Below are 19,582 nucleotides of genomic sequence, written 5' to 3' on the forward strand. Positions count from 1 at the left end.
TTTGGTTGGTTGATTAACTTGTTGAGTACTGTAGACCTAAAGACAGGTGTAAAACACATATTTTGTGTTTTCTATGTCAAAAGCTGTTTATTTTTCTAAAATGATTAATCAATTAATTAATCATTGACACAACCAATTAATTGATTAAGGAAATGTATTACAATTTGCATCCCTAGGCTCCAGGCTTTACAACTTTTTTCAACCAGTTGGTCTGTTGGTACGAGGCCATTTGAGCAGATTGAGTGAGTGACGTAGCGATGTTAGCGATCTCTTTGTGTCTCTCTGTCTGCAGAAAGAGAAGATCAGCTCCCACCCTCCGTTGAAGAAGCTGAAGTCTCTGAATGACCTGGACCAGGCCCATGATGACCAGGAGATCGCCTTTCTCAAGCTTCAGGTCCTGGAGCAACAGAGCATGATCGATGAGCTGACAAGAGTAAGTTATTCTATGGGCGGTTTGAAATGGACCACAAGTAATCTACTAATAAGAATGAGAAGTGTGTGTGTGTGTGTGTGTGTGTGTGTGTGTGTGTGTGTGTGTGTGTGTGTGTGTGTGTGTGTGTGTGTGTGTGTGTGTGTGTGTGTGTGTGTGTGTGCGTGCGTGCGTGTGTGAGAGAGAGACATCTTCTTTTCCAATGTGACAACCAATACTGTACACCTGAAGTACCAACTGGTCAAGGATGTTATTATGCAGCTTGGGTACAAATGTAAACTGCTTATATTTATATATTATATATTTATATATATTTATTCCAAATATTATTTGCAAGCCTTGCTAATGTCTATACTGTAGGCTGGTCGTAAGTGGCCTGCAGAGGGCAGGACTGCCCAGACCAAGAGCCAAGGCACTGGCCAAATTCCGCTCCATTTCTGCAATAATGGGAGCTGCCACATTTCGAGGAGGTGCTGTTTCCTTTATCCATAGACTCAGCTCCAACGGGTCCACTAGTCTTCTCTTATTACTATTATTACTAGTCACCTTATGTAGAAGAGACAGTCTGGCTTGAGAGACTAACAGGAAGTGTAAACACAATTGGAAGTTCTGATTATGTTTACACTTCCTGTGACTCATAAACCTAGTCTGACTCATAATATGTGAGTCAAACTAGGTTTGACCAGGTGAGTCAGACTAGTTTGAGCAGGTAAAACAGCCGGTGTTTTGAACAGGAAGTCATGACACAATGGGTCAAGTGGGCGGGGCTACATAAGGTGAATAAGAAGCGTTCGTCTGTGAGTAGAATTTTGTCCGGCCACAGCGATGCAGTCTTAGGTGCGATCGGGCTGAAACTTTCAGGGGGTGTAAGGAGCACCCGTGCGGCTGACGTGAGTTTTTTTAATTCGGTAATTGCCCTAATTACCTAATGATGTGATGTCACTCGAGCAATGATGTCATCAGTGATGATGTCATCAGGGGGGCAGACTGGGTGGGTCTAACGGTGAAAACACACCGCACGCGACTCCTGCACGTAAGCTACGCGGTGCGACCATTCGCGACCTTGTGCGCAGCCAGTTTTCATTAGGACACGATGTTAACAGATCTGTCAGTCCACACCGAATTGCGCGCAGCGCGCAGCTCAGCTCAGCTAGAAATCCAGGCAAGATAGCCTGGATTTCTATTTTCCTGTCCGGCCGTCTGCGCCCGTGAGCGACTCTGTCAAGCAGAACAGATCAGATCAGGGCAGACAGGAACTCCGAAATCGGACATTCGTCAAATAAAACCAATTTCAAAGTGAAATAATGTTTATTTACGTTGTTGATTGCCCCTTTGGAAGTGTGAAAAGAGAGAAAGAGCAGTTGGAGAGGGGGAGCGGCTTCTAGGGGCTCGTTGCCTGCGGAGCAACAAGTAGAGAGCTAGGACTCGCCTTCTCTCTACAACAGCACCAGCACGCACTGGGAAAACGGGAGGAGAACAGACTTAAATATGATGCAATTGCATTTTATACCGCCGAAGGTAGCCATTAACAGTTATCCCAAACATATTACTTTATATATTTATGTCGTTATTTACTACCCATGATAACGAAGACAGTAGATCTGGGGCAAAATATATAGCGAACGAGCAGAGCGCGCAAAGTGAGCTGTGCTCTCTGTGTGGACACTTTAAGCGACTTCTGCGCGGAGGTGCGCGGCGCATGCGCGTAAGTTCCGCGTACCGGTGTGTCCCCGGCGTTACTCCCGCGGGGTTGTCCAACTCCCACAGGTCCACTAGTCTAGTGTATTAAAAGAAAGAATGCCATGTGCAACTTGTTAAGCAAATTTGTGTCTGTTAACACATTGAATGCCAGCCATGTTTTCATTCCTGTAGGTAAGTTGTGCCAGGGGTGTTTTTGACGATTCTGGCTCATTTTAGAACAGCCGAGGATTCTTTTCTGTTAAGAATTCATGAACACCAATCATCTAAAAATAACTAATAGAATGTGTGCTTTCTCTGTCTAAAAGAGTTAGTTTGCAGAGTTAGTAGTTATGTAGATATTAGCCGTTGAGTACAGCATGGTTTCAGCGTCTGGAAATTTATTCAGAGATAAATGGCTTTTTGTGAAACAGTCACTTTAACCATTCATTTTTGGCATCAGTAAGACCGTCAGACATTCTAAACAATAGTTTTGAACAGTAATTTCCTCCATAACAACAGGAAACACCCCTCTCATTCAAACTCCTCCCTCCGTGTGTCTTCTCCTCCTTCCTCCTAACAGCGGGCGTGTCAGAAGCGCGTTGTGCTGCCTGCCTGTCTGTCTGCGTGCCTGCCTGCCTGCTTGCCTGCGTGCGGGGACGAGTCTGAAATGGATTACTGTAAAATCGCCAAGCCATTTCCTTGAATGGCTTGCTCCCGCGGTGTGTGTGTGTGTGTGTGTGTGTATGTGTGTGTGTGTGTGTGTGTGTGTGTGTGTGTGTGTGTTCGCGCGTTGCTCCGCGGCTCTGGGGGGGAGGGGATCTCTGTCCGTTCTGTGTGTGTGTCTCCGGGCTCCTGACTGTAAAATCGCCAAGCCATTTCCGCGGGAGGCGGCTGTACGGGTCCCGTGGCTGTGGCTTCTCTCTGTATCTGTCGCCACTTAGTGGTCGGTAAAATAGATTACACACATGCTCTTGCTCCAAATAGTTATCTCGAAGATGTAAAAGGGGTTGATTGATGTCCCACCGTCAAAAAAAAAAAATGTTTATGTAAGACGAGTTAGCTCGTCCTTGGCACTTAAGCGCTGGATTATGTAAGACGAGTTAGGTCGTCTCTGGCACTTAATGTGTTAATGACATTTTGTTAGTTTGTTTGTTTTGTTTTGTTTGTTTGTTTTTCCTAAGAGAAAGAAGCCTAAAGTAACTTGTTGCACAAAATACTTGAAAAATCTTATACCGGTATACTGTATGTGTTAATGCCTTTTCCATTTGTATTTTTTCCAGGATAGGGAAAAACTTTTAAGAAAGAAGAGGCATAAACGAAGTTCCAGGCCAATAAAGGTACAAGAAATTGAATTGTTTCTAGTTATTTGTCAACTGAAAAAAAAAAAAAATGTTCTTTTCGGTTTGTCTAAACCAGGGGTGCCCAAATTCTTTCCCATGCAGGGCCAAAACTCAATCTGGGTGGAGGGCCGAGCGCCAAAAATAAACGTTGTGGAATTACATTAAAATGTATTGTGTTTTATAGAAAATTAACATTCTAAATCTAAAATAACATTTCAATATAATAATATACTTTTTATCTGTTTGGTAATTGTAATAATTTGCAATTGGTTATATATATAAAAAAAAACATCTGCATTTGTGTGGAGCTTAAACATTTAATCAGTAAACACCCAGTTAAAAACAGCTGTATTTTCCACCTTTGTAATCAAGAGAGAAATTTGACTTAATTCACAACTTGAAAAATCCTCAAGGTACTTTGAAAATCAGTTTCGTAGTGGCGACGTATATTGTACTCTTTCAAAACAGCCACTCTCTGTTTGCAAATGAGACAAACCGCTGTTGACAGGGGTTTGTAATAATAATAAAAGTAGGAATGAGGCAGTGAGTAATATACACTAATATATACACATACTTTGATTCAAAGCAAATCTCAACAATCTATAGAGACAAGACAATTAAAAGCAGGTACTGTAAAACTTCCTAAAAGCCTCAAGAAGTCATTATCAAAGAGCCTTATCGCTATGAATATACAGTACTGTATATGCAGCTGGATTCTAATAGAAAATGACAAAACGTTGTAATGCTGATATTGTTTCTCTGTTAATGGTTTTAAATGTAGCTAAGCAAGCTTGTGAGTCCTGTAGAAGTAGAGCCGGTAGAAAGGAGAATAGTTACAATAGTTACAACAGAATCAAATAAAACTCTTCATTCTGACACTCAGGAGTGAGGACAAAATGAGCACATTGGCCTGAGGTTAAGAAAGGAAGAAATAAGGATAAAATAAGGTACAATATAGTCTGGGGCCAAAAGCTTGGCATCTGGTCATCCGGTAAAAAAGTGTAAATGGCAGTTGCAGATCCGGTGCATACGGAAACGGGTCTGTGCTCCAAAAAAAAAACAATTCCAAAGGTGATACGAGTTATCTACTGTAGCTGTGTAGCTAATAGTTGAAAATAAAATGAACTAACTCCATATAAAACCATCTTTCTATGGGGGAAAGATAACACTGGAACACAAATATGCGGGAGTCAGGAGATCCACCGGATCTGACGCGGGTTTTAGATTTTAGCCTGGTGATGCAAGGTTAGGTACAATAAGATAGAAATAAGGATAGTGGTTATTGGACATCTGTCATCAACGGTGAATGAGATAATTCTGAGATATCTTAAGAGCCTCATCATGATGAGATGCATCTTCCATCCGCAGAGGCACATTGTAGTAGACACCTTCTTCGGCTATGATGAGGAGTCGATGGACTCAGAGTCTTCCTCAGTGGCTTCGTTTCGGATGGACCGAACCCCCGCCACACCTGACGAAGATCTGGATGAGGTGAGAACTTCTCTGGTATCCCATCACATCAGCATGAGTGCAGGTGTATCTCCCGTTTCTATAGCTTTTTGAGCCGTACAAAGAGTGGAACGCCATAGACTCAAGGATGAAAATTTCCAAAGCTCAAAACTATGATCCTAGAGAACTTTCTACACGCATCCAGCTATTGTTGTTGTGCAGGGTGTGTGTTACAGTAGGTACTGTGTAAGTGTGTGTCCATTTCTATGCATGCAGATACAGTATAATAGGGTATCGTGTGTCGATATGTATGTTTGTATTGACTGATGCAGCAGTCACTTTCAACTAGCCCACACATTTTTATGTGAAACCATATAATCTACTCTACAAGTGTTGCTTCTCGTTGTCTTTTGTCCTTTCTATCAAACCCATGAAATTGTAACAGAGTAGGCATATTAGCCCAGTACCAAAACAACCGTAGCTTTAACCTTTATTATCCTGTGTTTATCAAACAAGGGTTTGGCCAATGAAGAGTCAGAGCTGCGATTCCGTCAGCTGACCAGGGAGTACCAGGCCTTACAGCGAGCCTACGCCCTGCTACAGGAGCAGAAGGGAGGCATACTGGACGCCGAGATGGAAGCCAAGGTACAATACCCTAATGACGGAAAAACAGCTCATTAAGCAGGCCAGTTAACCCGTGGTGATGGTGGCAAGAAAACTCTGGTCAGGCCATAATTACATAATGATTAATTCCAACACTGCAAGAGACTATAACCACATGCACGCATGCACACAAACACACACACACACACACACACACACACCCCTCGCGTTTAACAGCAGCTGGTGTTTGAGCGTCAACATATATTCTACACAGCACATCATTCAATATTTCCAGGATCAAGTCTGTACAATTTTTAAGATAAGGTCAGATAAGATAAGATAAGATAAGATAAGATAAACTTCATGAATCCCACACCTGGGAAATTCACTTGTTACAGCAGCTCAAGAGTCACAGTAGAAGAAAGGAATGTCAGAGCGACAAACAAAATGAAGAAAAAAAAGACAAACTAAATACAGTGTACACCTTTATTATTTATTATATATTATAATTACCATATCTTTTTATATATTCTATAATATAATATATATATATATATATATATGGATATATATAGATATATATATACCAGTATATGGATATATATAGATAGAGATATTGCACCTGTAACTTCAATGGCTGCACAGAAATGTGTAACACAAGTTACAACAGTGTATATTGACAGTGGAAACAGTGGAAATGTTATCACTTTGTTAACCAAGGACCTAAAAGTACGAAGTTAAAACATCGTTGGTGATCAGTCTTGCTTTCTCTAGATAGAGCATTTGCTTCTGTTTAGGAGCAACTTCTGTATTTCACTCTTACTTTGACAGCAACTATTATTAGGGTGAATCTGTGGTACAAATGTTATTTAATTAGTGGGGTTTGGAATGCTCTTCTCTGTTGTAACCCCTAGTTGTGACTTAGGCTGATAACGGGTGGATTTTGACGGACAAATCTCACCTAGTGCAGCTTTCAGTTTCAATAGAGTTGGTCATCCTGGCTTTGGCTAATAGAAGTGTTGTTTTGTTTCGCTGCTGTTCCAGGCTCAGGAGCAGCTCCATGCAGACGTTCTCAGGTACAAGGCCAAAATAGAGGACTTGGAGAAGGAGCTGACCCTGAAAGGACAGGTAGATCACTCACCACTACACACACTCATGTCCGCACATCTGCAAATACACACATGTATTTATGTCCACAAGCATGAACATAGATGTACAACATGTATGCCTCTCTACCTGTATGCCAGGGCTTCTCAAAGTTTTGATGACTGCGGCCCAACACAACTCATTTCAAAACAAAACAACAAAAATATTTTCTTTAACTCATTCTCCGCCATTGGCATCATGGAACGTCATTTAAGAGACAACGCTTCCCCGCCATTGACGTCATCGGACGGCAATAAGTGTTTTCACCGTCATGTGATAGATGGCTCTCTTACTCACCTTGTGAAACATTACAGCACGTCTAAAGGTGTACAGGATCGACCACGATTGTCTAACAAAACCAGGAAGCAGAAAAAAGCAACAATCTCCCATCAGAAAAGGTCCATAGCACAGCTCCATGGCACGCCTCAAACGCTGGTCCAGCAGCATTTATCGATACGGGATTGGACTCCATTACAGCGGGGGGGGGGGGGGGGGGGCAGCCTGTCACTCAAATGTGAAGGATTTTGTTTGTTTTCACCACGCACCACGGAACCTGCACGCAACACGTCCACAAGTCACTTGTCCTCAGGAAATAGTAATCCAGTTCCTAAACTCTTGACGCCATGTAAATTTCAGCCGGTAGATTGCTCCTGACATACAGTACACACAGACACACAGACAACCAGTCGTCCCCCCGCGCAAGACGAACGAGCGACCTGGGCTCCCCTCTCTCATAGCGGGGTGAATCTCTTTCTCACACCGGTGTTACGGTAAAAGCTGTGCCCACGGGCAAGTTTGACCGGAAGGGGAAACAAAATCATTATAGGGTTCATAGTTGAGTGTAACACCGCAGTGTCCGCCATCAAAGGCATTTATTCGGGTCAGTCCTCTTGTTCGGGTCAATGTCTTCATTTACAAAAATACCATTTCCTCCGCTTTCTGGTCAGAGACTGCTGTTTTTGGTGAAAACGACCTACATTCAGGTGTCGATAACTAAAGAACGGATGAAGGTAGAATCAAACTTTTTTTTTCATATGAAAGTCGATGCTCTCTTCTTTCTTTTGGGATATTCAGTCTTTACGTAGTCCTAGAAGAAAATATTCTGTGGGTCTTGGAAAATTAATGAAAATGATCAAAAACCCTGGCGGTGGCTAGTGAATTTTTCTGAAAAACTGGCGGAGAATGAGTTAATTCTAGACTAGTCATATTCTAGACTAGTCATGCCAATTGTGAATCATGTGAGAAATCTATGTTCAAGGTTCTGGGTTCAAAAAACTTGAATGTCCCCGAGAAGCAATTGGCTTTACAGACTTTTTATGCCTCCGCCGGCGATAGCCGGGCCGGAGGCATTATGGATCCGGGTTGTCCGTCCGTACGTCCGTCCGTACGTCCGTCCGTACGTCCGTCCGTACGATGTTTGTTAACGCGATATCTGAGGAACGCCTGGACGGAATTTCATCAAATTTGCCTCAAACATCGACTTAGACTCAAGGATGATCTGATTAGATTTTGGTGGTCAAAGGTCAAAGGTCAAGGTCACTGTGACCTCTCGAACGCCATTTTCAAGCTTGTTAACGCGATATCTGAGGAACGCCTGGACGGAATTTCATCAAATTTGCCTCAAACATCGACTTGGACTCAAGGATGAACTGATTACATTTTGGTGGTCAAAGGTTAAGGTCACTGTGACCTCTCGAACGCCATTTTCAAGCTTGTTAACGCGATATCTCAAGAATGCCCTGACGGAATTTAATCAAACTTGTCTCAAACATCGACTTGGACTCAAGGATGAACTGATTACATTTTGGTGGTCAAAGGTTAAAGGTCAAGGTCACTGTGACCTCTCAAATGCCATTTTCCAGCTTGTTAACGCGATATCTCATGAATACCTTGACGGAATTTCATCAAATTTGCCTCAAACATCTACTTAGACTCAAGGATGAACTGATTACATTTTGGTGGTCAAAAGTCAAAGGTCAAGGTCACTGTGACCTCTCGAACGCCATTTTCAAGCTTGTTAACGCGATATCTCAAGAATGCCCTGACGGAATTTAATCAAACTTGTCTCAAACATCGACTTGGACTCAAGGATGAACTGATTACATTTTGGTGGTCAAAGGTCAAAGGTCAAGGTCACTGTGACCTCTCAAATGCCATTTTCCAGCTTGTTAACGCGATATCTCAGGAATGCCTTGACGGAATTTCATCAAACTTGTCTCAAACATCGACTTGGACTCAAGGATGATCTGATTAGATTTTGGTGGTCAAAGGTCAAAGGTCAAGGTGAGCTCTCAAACGCCATTTTCAAGCTTGTTAACGCCATATCTCAGGAATGCCTTGACGGAATTTAATCAAACTTGCCTCAAACATCGACTTGGACTCAAGGATGAACTGATTACATTACATTACAGTGGTCAAAGTTCAAGGTCACTGTGACCTCTCACACACCCAATTTCCAAGCTCTGTAACGCAACATCACAGGAGCGCCTTGACGGAATCTCTTCCAATTTGCCTCAAATGGCGATTTGGACTCCAGAATGAACTAATGGCGGAGGCATAAGTCCGCGTTGCGGTCGTTCTAGTTTAATCCAGCGGTTGTCTGTAGCACTGACTGTAGCACTTGTCTTTGCTACCGGCATACGCAGTAACTGGCCCGATTGTTATTGTAATAAAGATACAAATGTCATTTAGATGGTAATCTGCATGATAAAAAATAAAAAAATAAATCTGTTATAATACTCATCCGCTTATAGTGAACAAATTGACCCATCCCAGAGTGATCACTATAAGAGGAGTCCACTGTATCTACTAGGGGTGGGGGAAAAAATCGATTCACTTAAGTATCGCGATTTTTAATGTCACGATTTTTTGAATCGATCTTTTATTCCAGAATCGATAATCGCAAAAAAAAAAAAAAATTTTTTTTTTTTTTTTTTTTTGGGTGCCCGCAGTCAGGCCACACACTGAACAGCAGGCCAGGCGCCGCCTACTGGTTTACTAGTGGTTTTATTACTTTATTAGTTAGTCTGAAGTAATAATTACACTTCAGGCTTAAAGTGGGTGCATCTCATTGTAAAATTGGACTTGGCCCAAATTGGGCTTCAAACGGACAAATTTCACACGCGTCGGCCCATATCGGCCTGGCCTGCTTGGTATCTAATGCCCGGCTTGAATTATGATCCCAGTCCGCCCCTGTTTTTAAAGGGATAGTTCGGTTTGTTTGAAGTGGGGTCCTATCAGCTAGTGAGATACACTAACTTAATTAGGTACAGTGTTCAGGAGTGAGTGCGCATTGTGGAACGAGACCGCGCACTCAGCGCAGCAGCCAAACCAGCCTTTTCTCTGTAAGTACGGGGGGTCAACAACTAAAACGTAATTTAGCCACCTAAAACACCTAAAACAACGGCCACCTAAACAAATCGACATCCGTGTACATGCACGCTCTATTTTGACAATTTTCAGCGCTTTACTTTTCCGCAAAACAGCAGTTTCATTCGGCACTGCTTTTTCTCCCAACCGTACAACTACTGTATTCCTCCGCTAAAAGCCAGCACAGAGCACAGAGCCGCGGTTTACAAAACAGGAAGGCTTAGAAGAGAGATAAAACACTGACTTACTTTAGAGACAACAAGTCACCTGGCCTCTCTGGTCTGGGACGTTTTCCACAATTTATCCTGGGAATGGTGAAAAAGGTCTGCAGCCAGGGCACCCAGTCATTTAGACAGGAGGCGCATCTCTCTGCCTGTTCACTTCACTCTCTGCAAAAGTTCCTCTTCTGTATTCTCTCTGGTTCATAATTGTATCCTCTTGTCACCAAGGTGAATGGCATATCATCCTCGCTATCAAAATCACTCATATTTTCGTCTGTGTATTCTATTTGTTGTGTCTTCAAACCGGGATAAATAAAATAGCCTACCCCCAAATAACTGCGGAGTAATCCAGTGCTGCGGCTGTGTGCAGGCTTGTAGCGGAGGAATACGGTAGTTGTACGGTTGGGAGAAAAAGCAGTGCCGAATGAAACTGCTGTTTTGCGGAAAAGTAAAGCGCTGAAAATTGTCAAAATAGAGCGTGCATGTACACGGATATCGATTTGTTTAGGTGGCCGTTGTTTTAGGTGGCTAAATTACGTTTTTTTGTTTAGTTGTTGACCCCCAGTACTGAGAGAGAAAAAGCTGGTGATGCTGCTGCTCTGGGTGCCGGATCTCGTTCGACGCTGCGCCCCGCTTCAAGAACACTGTACCTAATTAAGTTAGTGTATCTGACTAGCTGATAGGACCCCACTTCAAACAAACCGAACTATCCCTTTAACTATATCGCCCAGCCCTACTCATGATATAATATACAGTCTCTAGTGTATGATTCAACTTTTCCCATGTTCTAATCTAGTGTAAAAAGCAAACAAACTGAAAAAAGAAAAGAAAAAATAAACAAAAATCGCAATAAATCGTAATATCGAATCGCAATAATCGTAGAATCGCAATACTTAAGAATCGCAATATATATCGAATCGGCACCCAAGTATCGTGATAGTATTGAATCGGGAGATAAGTGAATCGCCACAGCCCTAGTATCTACATGCATAGATTCAGTATTTCTGAAATATAGTGAGTTGAGATTGATGTTGGATGATTAGAATGATTAAAAACACCACTATTGTTTTAACTGTTGTGCCAACACTGATTTCACTGTCACTCTTTTTCTAACTGGGGATACATCTTGAAACGAAAAACTTTCAAATGATATTTCCATCTTTTTTATTTTTAGAAATAGTCTTGATTTTAACGATTCCCTACTTCTGCCCCATCAGGACTCTCACCCCAAATGGGTGGAGGAGAAACAGCTCTTCCTACGAAGGAATCAGGAGCTATTAGATAAGGTTGGCCTCAACTTGCTGTTTTTTTGTATTTGTCATTGTTTTCTGTCCAACAGATAGTTTCATCTAAGCAATCTGATTGGTCAACTGTTTGTTGAAACTGTGCTGATAATCCCATTGTTATGTCTCCTGAATGGTTAATTTCACCTCTGTGTCACATCATGGATCGCACATCATGGATAATTACGATAAATCAGATGACCCCCCCCCCCAATAATTTGCATAGAAATTATGTACGGTAATGTTTTCAGTTCAAGTTTGAATGCATCTTCGATTAATCAGAACAAACTTTTAACCAATCAGACTGGCCAAAACAAACCCTTTGCAATGTTAAATCTTATCTTGTTTTTTTCTTAGATGTGCACACTACTTCTAAGAAAACTTTAGAGATGGTACACTTGGTTATAAGCATGATATAAAAGCCAAAATACCATTGAAGATGTTTTCTGATATGATTATGGCCAGGTTTGTCTCTGTCATACTCAATATCAAAGTAAAGACATAACCTGCCTCTTCTTCTGTGACCGACATGGCTAATCCTGATCTCTCTCTTGTGTCCAGGTGGACAAGTTGGACTCCGAGTCTGGTCGGCTACAGCAGGAGCTTCAGGACTCCAAAGACCAGAATGAACTGTTGGAGTTCAGGATACTGGAGCTTGAGGTGAGTTCCCTACTGAGCTCCAAAACACAGTTTACTTATGCCAAGTTTAGACTAGATGCTCCAAGCTCCAGATCAGAGGCAAATTGCTGTTGGCGCTAGCTTGTTAACACATTCACTGCCAACAGTTTATCCAATACAGTAGGTAGCTTCTGCCAAGGTTTTTTTTTGGGATTCTGGCTCATCTTTCAAGAGCAGAGGATTATTTTCTGCTAGGACTTTGTGAACACAAAATATATCAAAAGAACTAATAGAATGTGTGCTTTCTCTGTCTAAAAGAGTTAGTTTTTATCATGTTCTGTTATGTAGGCATTAGCAGTTGAATACAGCATGGTTTCAGCGTCTGAGAAGGAAAGCTGAGATAAATGCCTTTTTGTGAAATTCGATAGAACAGGCAGAACAGTCACTTTAACCATTTATTTTTGGCATCAGTGAGACATCAGACATCTAAACAATAGTTCGGAACAGTAATTTCCTCCAATATAACAGCACCCCCACCCCCCTCTCCTTCAAACTCCTCCCTCCGTGGGTGTGTCTCTGGTGGCTCTGCAGCGTGTGTCACAGGCGAGTCTCTGCTGCCTGTCTGTGCTGCCTGGCGGCCGCTCGTCGGGCAAGTCTGGATCGGGCTCGTTCGTTTCTGGGGTTTCGGTTGTGAGCTTTGATGAAGCTGCGTGCGATTCTGGGCTTTCTGCTACGTGTTTCAAAGTGTGTTGCACCCAGAGTCTATTTTTGGAATCCCCCACCGTTGTGCGCCAGCTCCCAGCGCGAAAGCGTTTTCGCCATGAGAATGGTTTCCTCACGCTTTTTCCTGCTGTTTTTGCTTGGCTTTCTCTAGTCTGGAGAGCACTGTCGCCACTTAGTGGGTCGGTGGAATGGGTTGTACACGTTCGGTGGCTCCCATATTTTTATAGGAGATGTAGGGGGCTTTGATCAACGTCCCACCGTCAAAAAAACGGCAGTCAACCGTTGTTGTTTTTTTGACGAGTTAACTCATCCACGGCAGTGAACGTGTTAAGTGTGAAGTGTCCACAGACGCGAGTGGAGAGCTTTCCGAGAGCTCGCCGATGAGTCACAGAGGTCCAAAGAATATCTTCTGTACCAGGCTAATGTCTGGTTGATTGCCATCAATGTGTTTCAGCCAATAAGAGCGCCAGGCACGGTCTGAGGAGCAAAGACGGAGAAAGTATATGGGCCATTTAAAAAAAAATGGTGCCAACTGCTGTCCCACAACAACAAAATGAATAAAAAATAAATACAAGGATTTAAGTATCCAAAGCTTAGATGCTTACTAAGATCATTCTATTATCTATTGAAACCTGAAATGATATGTGAGATAGCAGAAAACGTAATAACTCTGACTTTGAACCAATTGTGTAGAATGACCCATACATGTTGCGCAAGCGTGTGTGTTTAGAAATAAACCCGCGAGCAGACCTGTGTGAGACTGCGTTTGTGGACTCCTCATCGGGGATTCTCCTGGTGAAATATCTTACAATGTGTGATCCCCTGTCGCCGCTCAGTCAGATAGTGTGAAAATCCAAACGACCCAAAGACTCCTGATTACAAGACAGCAAGTTGTGTAGTGTGAAAGGAACGGCGACTGACAGCCATTGTGCAGTGTGCCCATGCTATAACAGGATATAAGTTCATTGTGCAGTGTGCCCATGCTATAACAGGATATAAGTTCATTGTGCAGTGTGCCCATGCTATAACAGGATATAAGTTCATTGTGCAGTGTGCCCATGCTATAACAGGATATAAGTTCATTGTGCAGTGTGCCCATGCTATAACAGGATATAAGTTCCCGCGAGCCCAAATAATTGTGAAGATACCATCCCAAAACTCATTCTAAGTTACGCAATGAACAGGTGGTATGAGGTGAACCCAGGACACCCCACTGGGTTCCCAATGAACAGGTGGTATGAGGTGAACCCAGGACACCCCACTGGGTTCCCAATGAACAGGTAGTATGAGGTGAACCCAGGACACCCCACTGGGTTCCCAATGAACAGGTGGTATGAGGTGAACCCAGGACACCCCACTGGGTTCCCAATGAACAGGTGGTATGAGGTGAACCCAGGACACCCCACTGGGTTCCCAATGAACAGGTAGTATGAGGTGAACCCAGGACACCCCACTGAGTTCCCAATGAACAGGTGGTATGAGGTGAACCCAGGACACCCCACTGGGTTCCCAATGAACAGGTGGTATGAGGTGAACCCAGGACACCCCACTGGGTTCCCAATGAACAGGTAGTATGAGGTGAACCCAGGACACCCCACTGAGTTCCCAATGAACAGGTGGTATGAGGTGAACCCAGGACACCCCACTGAGTTCCCAATGAACAGGTGGTATGAGGTGAACCCAGGACACCCCACTGAGTTCCCAATGAACAGGTGGTATGAGGTGAACCCAGGACACCCCACTGGGTTCCCAATGAACAGGTGGTATGAGGTGAACCCAGGACACCCCACTGAGTTCCCAATGAACAGGTGGTATGAGGTGAACCCAGGACACCCCACTGGGTTCCCAATGAACAGGTGGTATGAGGTGAACCCAGGACACCCCACTGGGTTCCCAAAAAAGTTTGACTGAAGAAAATGTCCTGTGACCTGAGCACAATCATCTTTTAGGTCCTGTGAGGTGAGCCCACATTGTTTTGCCAAGTTCCAAATGCTGCCGGCGCGTTCATCATTTAAGAGAATTTGCTCATTCTCTCATATCAGAAATTGACTTCAGAACCGCAAGAGTGAGTCCTAAAAAGTTAGCATCACTTGGTTCCCTGCTGTGGAAGTGAATGGGATTTCTGTATGGGGATTTTGATTAGATGCCTGAAATAAGGTTCATGATACTGAGACCTTTGTGTTCAGCAAGATCATCAACACCAAATGCGATCTCTAACAATCGCCATCAGCAGAAAACTCTTCAAAAGTGTTCATTTATGAAGATTATCTTGCATGGGTTAACCCATGACCAACCTTTCCACAAAGTTTCATGCAAGTCCATTCTTTTTTTTTTTACATCCTGCTAACAGACAAACAGATAGAATGGGGTGAAAACATATCCCAGTGGAGTTGGACAGTTGTTGGTCATAATAATTCAAGTAGGAATAAGGCATTTTGGTAAAGTAAAGTCCCACTGATTGTCACACACCTGAGTGACTGTGCGAAATTTGTTCTCCGCATTTGACCCATCCCCTGGGGGAGTGGTGAGCTGCAGCAGTGCCACGCTCGGGAATCATTTGGTGATCTGACCCCCCAATTCCAACCCTTTGATGCAGAGTGCCAAGCAGGGAGGCAAATGGGTCCCATTTTTATAGTCTTTGGTATGACTCGGCCGGGGATCGAACTCACGACCTCCCAGTCTCAGGGCGGACACTCAAACCACAAGGCCACTGAGCTGGTGAACATAAACAGTATACACACTTCAGATTCGAAGCAAGAGAGCGAGAAGCCAAACCTAGCAGCAATGTGAAAGAGATGCTGATGAGATCCCACCTTACATCTTTGTATTAGTTAGTCATCTTTGGACGTATCTGAGCCAGTAGCAGTGAAATGCTTCCTGGTTATACCAACATGTCCCAATGAGTGCAGTGCACCCGGATGGCTGCATTTTTGCTGACTGAGCATGGTTGGAGTTTGGATTGTAGGGAACGTAAATTAATTAGGTTGTACATTATAGCATAGAGTTTATATTTGATCCTTGTGTGGGACAGCTTTACTGCATTAAGTCCACATTAAAGCTGTTTAACACCGGTGCCATGAGAAAATGCAGGATGGATTTGCAGAAAATGATGTGCTCATATTGATGCAAAGCTTACACACCAGTCCCGTTTTCACATTCTAGTCTTTCAATTTCTCACCCACAGAAAGAAAACTTGTCAATCCTTTTGGGAACATGCCATAACGTGCACTACACAGCTCTCCTCTCCTCTCCTCTCCATATAGTCTTCCGACCCACTCTCAACACACTCCCCCTGGAATTCTCTGAAGCGGATTATTGACGTACATTGTATAAAAAGGTGTTTCTGATGATGAGCTAGCTGTTGATATTCATTTTTGGATAAGCAACGGAAATACAGAACCATAGTGTTGTGCAGTGAATCTTTCAAAACGTCTTATTTCCAGTGTTTCAGAAATTTAATTTAAAACCTCAACGCCAGCCTAAGGCCTTTCTAGTGTTTTTTTTTTTTTTTTTTTTTTTTTTTTTTTTTTTATATATTTTATTTTCAGCTTTTCAAAACAACATATGAACAAGACAAACAGGCTCAGACACAAAACGGAAAAAACAAAAACGAAAACAAACACAAAAATAAAAATAAATACACATTTTCAACATTCAGTGCTACCAGTTATGTAAGGTGCTTATATTTTTTACAAGAGGTACATTATTGTGCTCATCCGTCTCCCGCAACCTCAACAAGGTAGGCTAGAAACGGGCCCCAAATGGCAAAGAATTTCTTTAGTTTGGCAGTCCTCAGGAACCTAATCCTCTCCATCCGTATAACAGAGGTCATTTCCGTCAGCCACAGTTTAAAAGGAGGCGAAGTAGAAGACTTCCATTCTTTCAAGATGAGTTTTTTGGCAACAATTGTCCCTTGCGTCAGAGATTGCTGCACAGTTGTGGGGAAGTCCAGAGAGAGTTCCGAGCAGCCAAAGATGGCAAGTTCTGCTTCGGGCTGAAGGGTTATTTTATAAGCCTTCGAGTACCAGTCAAATATCTTAGCCCAGAATCCGGACAGTGAAGCGCAGAACCAAAAAGCATGTGACAATGTGCCCTCCGACCCCTGACACCTATTGGCCTTTCTAGTGTTGATAGAAAAAAATAAAATACAAGTATTAAAATGGTTCAAAGGCCTGCAGTGGATTTTACATGACGCGATGCCTCGAGCCTGAGCTACGAAATTGCAGTGTTTGAGACGAGACCACCTGCTGTTTGCTACAGCTGTGGAGAAAATAGATCATGGTTTCCATATGTTGTCTGTGAGAAGCGCCACCACTTTGGCAGGCGATAATTACATTTTTGCCTATAGCCTACTATAGCCTTCCTAGTCTACTGTGGACATGGATCAGAGCGCACCTCCGCCTCACCTGTGCGTAAAGGCGCATGGCCTAACTAGTGAAAAAAGCCAGCGGACATTTCAGCGTAGATTTCAACCTGGGACAGCATTTGAAAATGCGACATCATAGAAAGCAAAAGTGTTCATTGGTCAAGTGGATGCTTTCGCAGATGGAAGGCTGCAAAAGTGGTTGTGGTTTATTTCTCTCCCTCTCTCGCCACACGAAAGTTCCGCCTCCGTGCGAATAATCCAGATTCGCAGTTGGTGTGAAACATCTTAGAAATCAATAGTGTCCCATACACACGTACACGCACGCACACACACACACACACACACACACACACGCACACTTGAATGATTTATTTCTGTCCACATAAATACAATTCTACCTTAAGAGACTACACACAACGCCGACCAAGCTTTAACAATATTTATTGAATGTAAGATTTAACAAGATTTATTGAATGTAAGATTGTCTTTGGCGGAGAGCTCCTTGGCCAAAAGGGGGATCAGCCACGTGACCGGGAATCGGCCACGTGACGGATGATCAGCCACGTGACGGCGGACCTGCCATGGATTGGCAGGGGCGTCGGAACCCTCCCCCTTTAGGAAAGGAGCCTTCACCTGGTGGTACTGGGGTGGAAGCCGGGGAGGTGGTGGGTTGATGCTGCAATGCATAGGAGACAAGAGCAATAGACAGGTAGGAGGGGCACTCCTTTTAACCAGACCGCTTGGACGAATGGCAGGCTGTTATTGGATAATTGAATGTGATGACGTAACTAGTTCCGTCTCTTGGTAGAACTTCCGTAAACTCCCATTTCTACCTTAAGAGACTACACACAACGCCGACCAAGCTTTAACAATATTTATTGAATGTAAGATTTAACAAGATTTATTGAATGTAAGATTGTCTTTGGCGGAGAGCTCCTTGGCCAAAAGGGGGATCAGCCACGTGACCGGGAATCGGCCACGTGACGGATGATCAGCCACGTGACGGCGGACCTGCCATGGATTGGCAGGGGCGTCGGAACCCTCCCCAAAAGTAATTTGACAAGACTTAGAGAAATGTAATTATGGACTTACCAGGGCAGTGCTGATGTGAGCCTGATAGTTAAGTGGACACAGGTTACTTTAGTAGACAGAAATGAGTGAGATTAATGTACAATGCATGGAGTGAACAGGCCACCCCAGACCACCAGTAATTGCAAATGAAGTTTAACGATGGATTTTACCTTTTAAAAAGCCATGGATTAGATCGGCAGTAATTGCAAGTCGAATTATGATTATGAATTTTACCTTTTAAGAGTCATGGATTTCTGGGCCTTGAGGCCGGAGGTAGGATCAGGCCTCATGTGAGAGGCATGAGTGCCAGAGGACCGCCTTCCCAGGAGTTTGGGATCCCGGTACCCCTGCATGATGGATATGGTTGCTGATCCTATTCTTAGGGAGTAAGAAGAGTAACAGTGGGGAGGAAGCCCACAGTGTTTCAGCAGGGAGGGCAAGTGAGAGAACCAGGTGTTTGAGGAAGACCTGGGGAAAGGGGGTACATGGTTAGAGGAAACGAGACCGAGAGGAGCAGGATCTCCAGGGTGATGGAAGAGTAGGTGCGCCTTGAACCTTTGAGAAGTAGGCAAACCGAAGGGTTAGAGCATTGCCTAGGGAAAGAAGGGTCAAAACAGCGGGTGAAGCTAGGCCTAGGATGCCGGGGGTTGCAGTTTGCTAGATTCAACAGACACACACTATGACGACAGAGACAGACAAGGGGAGCACTGGCAACAGAAAATGTGATGAGTGATAAGGAACTGGAAAACTGGATTCGCCCTGGAAAGCTCTGAATTGAGGCTGGAACAATGGCGACTCTCGTGTACTGTTTGGATGAGGCAAGGTGATGCTCTGCTGAAGCCACTGGCTGTGACCGGGGATATGCTTTGCTGAAGCCACTGTGCTGTGACCGGGGAGGAGTGCTGGAGCCACTGTGCTGTGACCGGGGATAAGCTTTGCTGAAGCCACTGTGCTGTGACCGGGGATAAGCTTTGCTGAAGCCACTGTGCTGTGACCTGGATATGCTTTGCTGAAGCCACTGTGCTGTGCCCGGGGATATGCTTTGCTGAAGCCACTGTGCTGTGACCGGGGATATGCTTTGCTGAAGCCACTGTGCTGTAACCGGGGATATGCTTTGCTGAAGCCACTGTGCTGTGACCAGGGATATGCTTTGCTGAAGCCACTGTGCTGTGACCGGGGATATGCTTTGCTGAAGCCACTGTGCTGTGACCAGGGATGTGCTCTGCTGAATCTACTGCACTGTGACCGGGGAATGAGCTCTGCTGACCTGACCAGTTATGCCT

The 19,582-nt window shown here is 43.8% G+C and overlaps 1 protein-coding gene across 2 annotated transcripts in view; it reads left to right on the forward strand.

Moving 5' to 3' along the window:
• Window positions 1–19,582, forward strand: part of jakmip2 (janus kinase and microtubule interacting protein 2) — a gene marked incomplete at both ends in the record, with an annotated part of 66,000 nt that overhangs the window by 11,994 nt on the left and 34,424 nt on the right. Inside the window, 7 exons of one of the 2 annotated variants that reach the window (XM_083648403.1) lie at window positions 293–433; window positions 3,391–3,447; window positions 4,819–4,941; window positions 5,416–5,544; window positions 6,547–6,630; window positions 11,456–11,524; window positions 12,083–12,181. In XM_083648403.1, the coding sequence (XP_083504529.1) occupies window positions 293–433; window positions 3,391–3,447; window positions 4,819–4,941; window positions 5,416–5,544; window positions 6,547–6,630; window positions 11,456–11,524; window positions 12,083–12,181 (702 nt within the window). The remainder of the gene's footprint in view (window positions 1–292; window positions 434–3,390; window positions 3,448–4,818; window positions 4,942–5,415; window positions 5,545–6,546; window positions 6,631–11,455; window positions 11,525–12,082; window positions 12,182–19,582) is intronic. The other variant, XM_083648404.1, reaches the window with a different exon arrangement.

This window comes from Poromitra crassiceps (assembly GCF_964638095.1).
Source record: "Poromitra crassiceps genome assembly, chromosome: 1".
NCBI lineage: Eukaryota > Metazoa > Chordata > Actinopteri > Beryciformes > Melamphaidae > Poromitra > Poromitra crassiceps.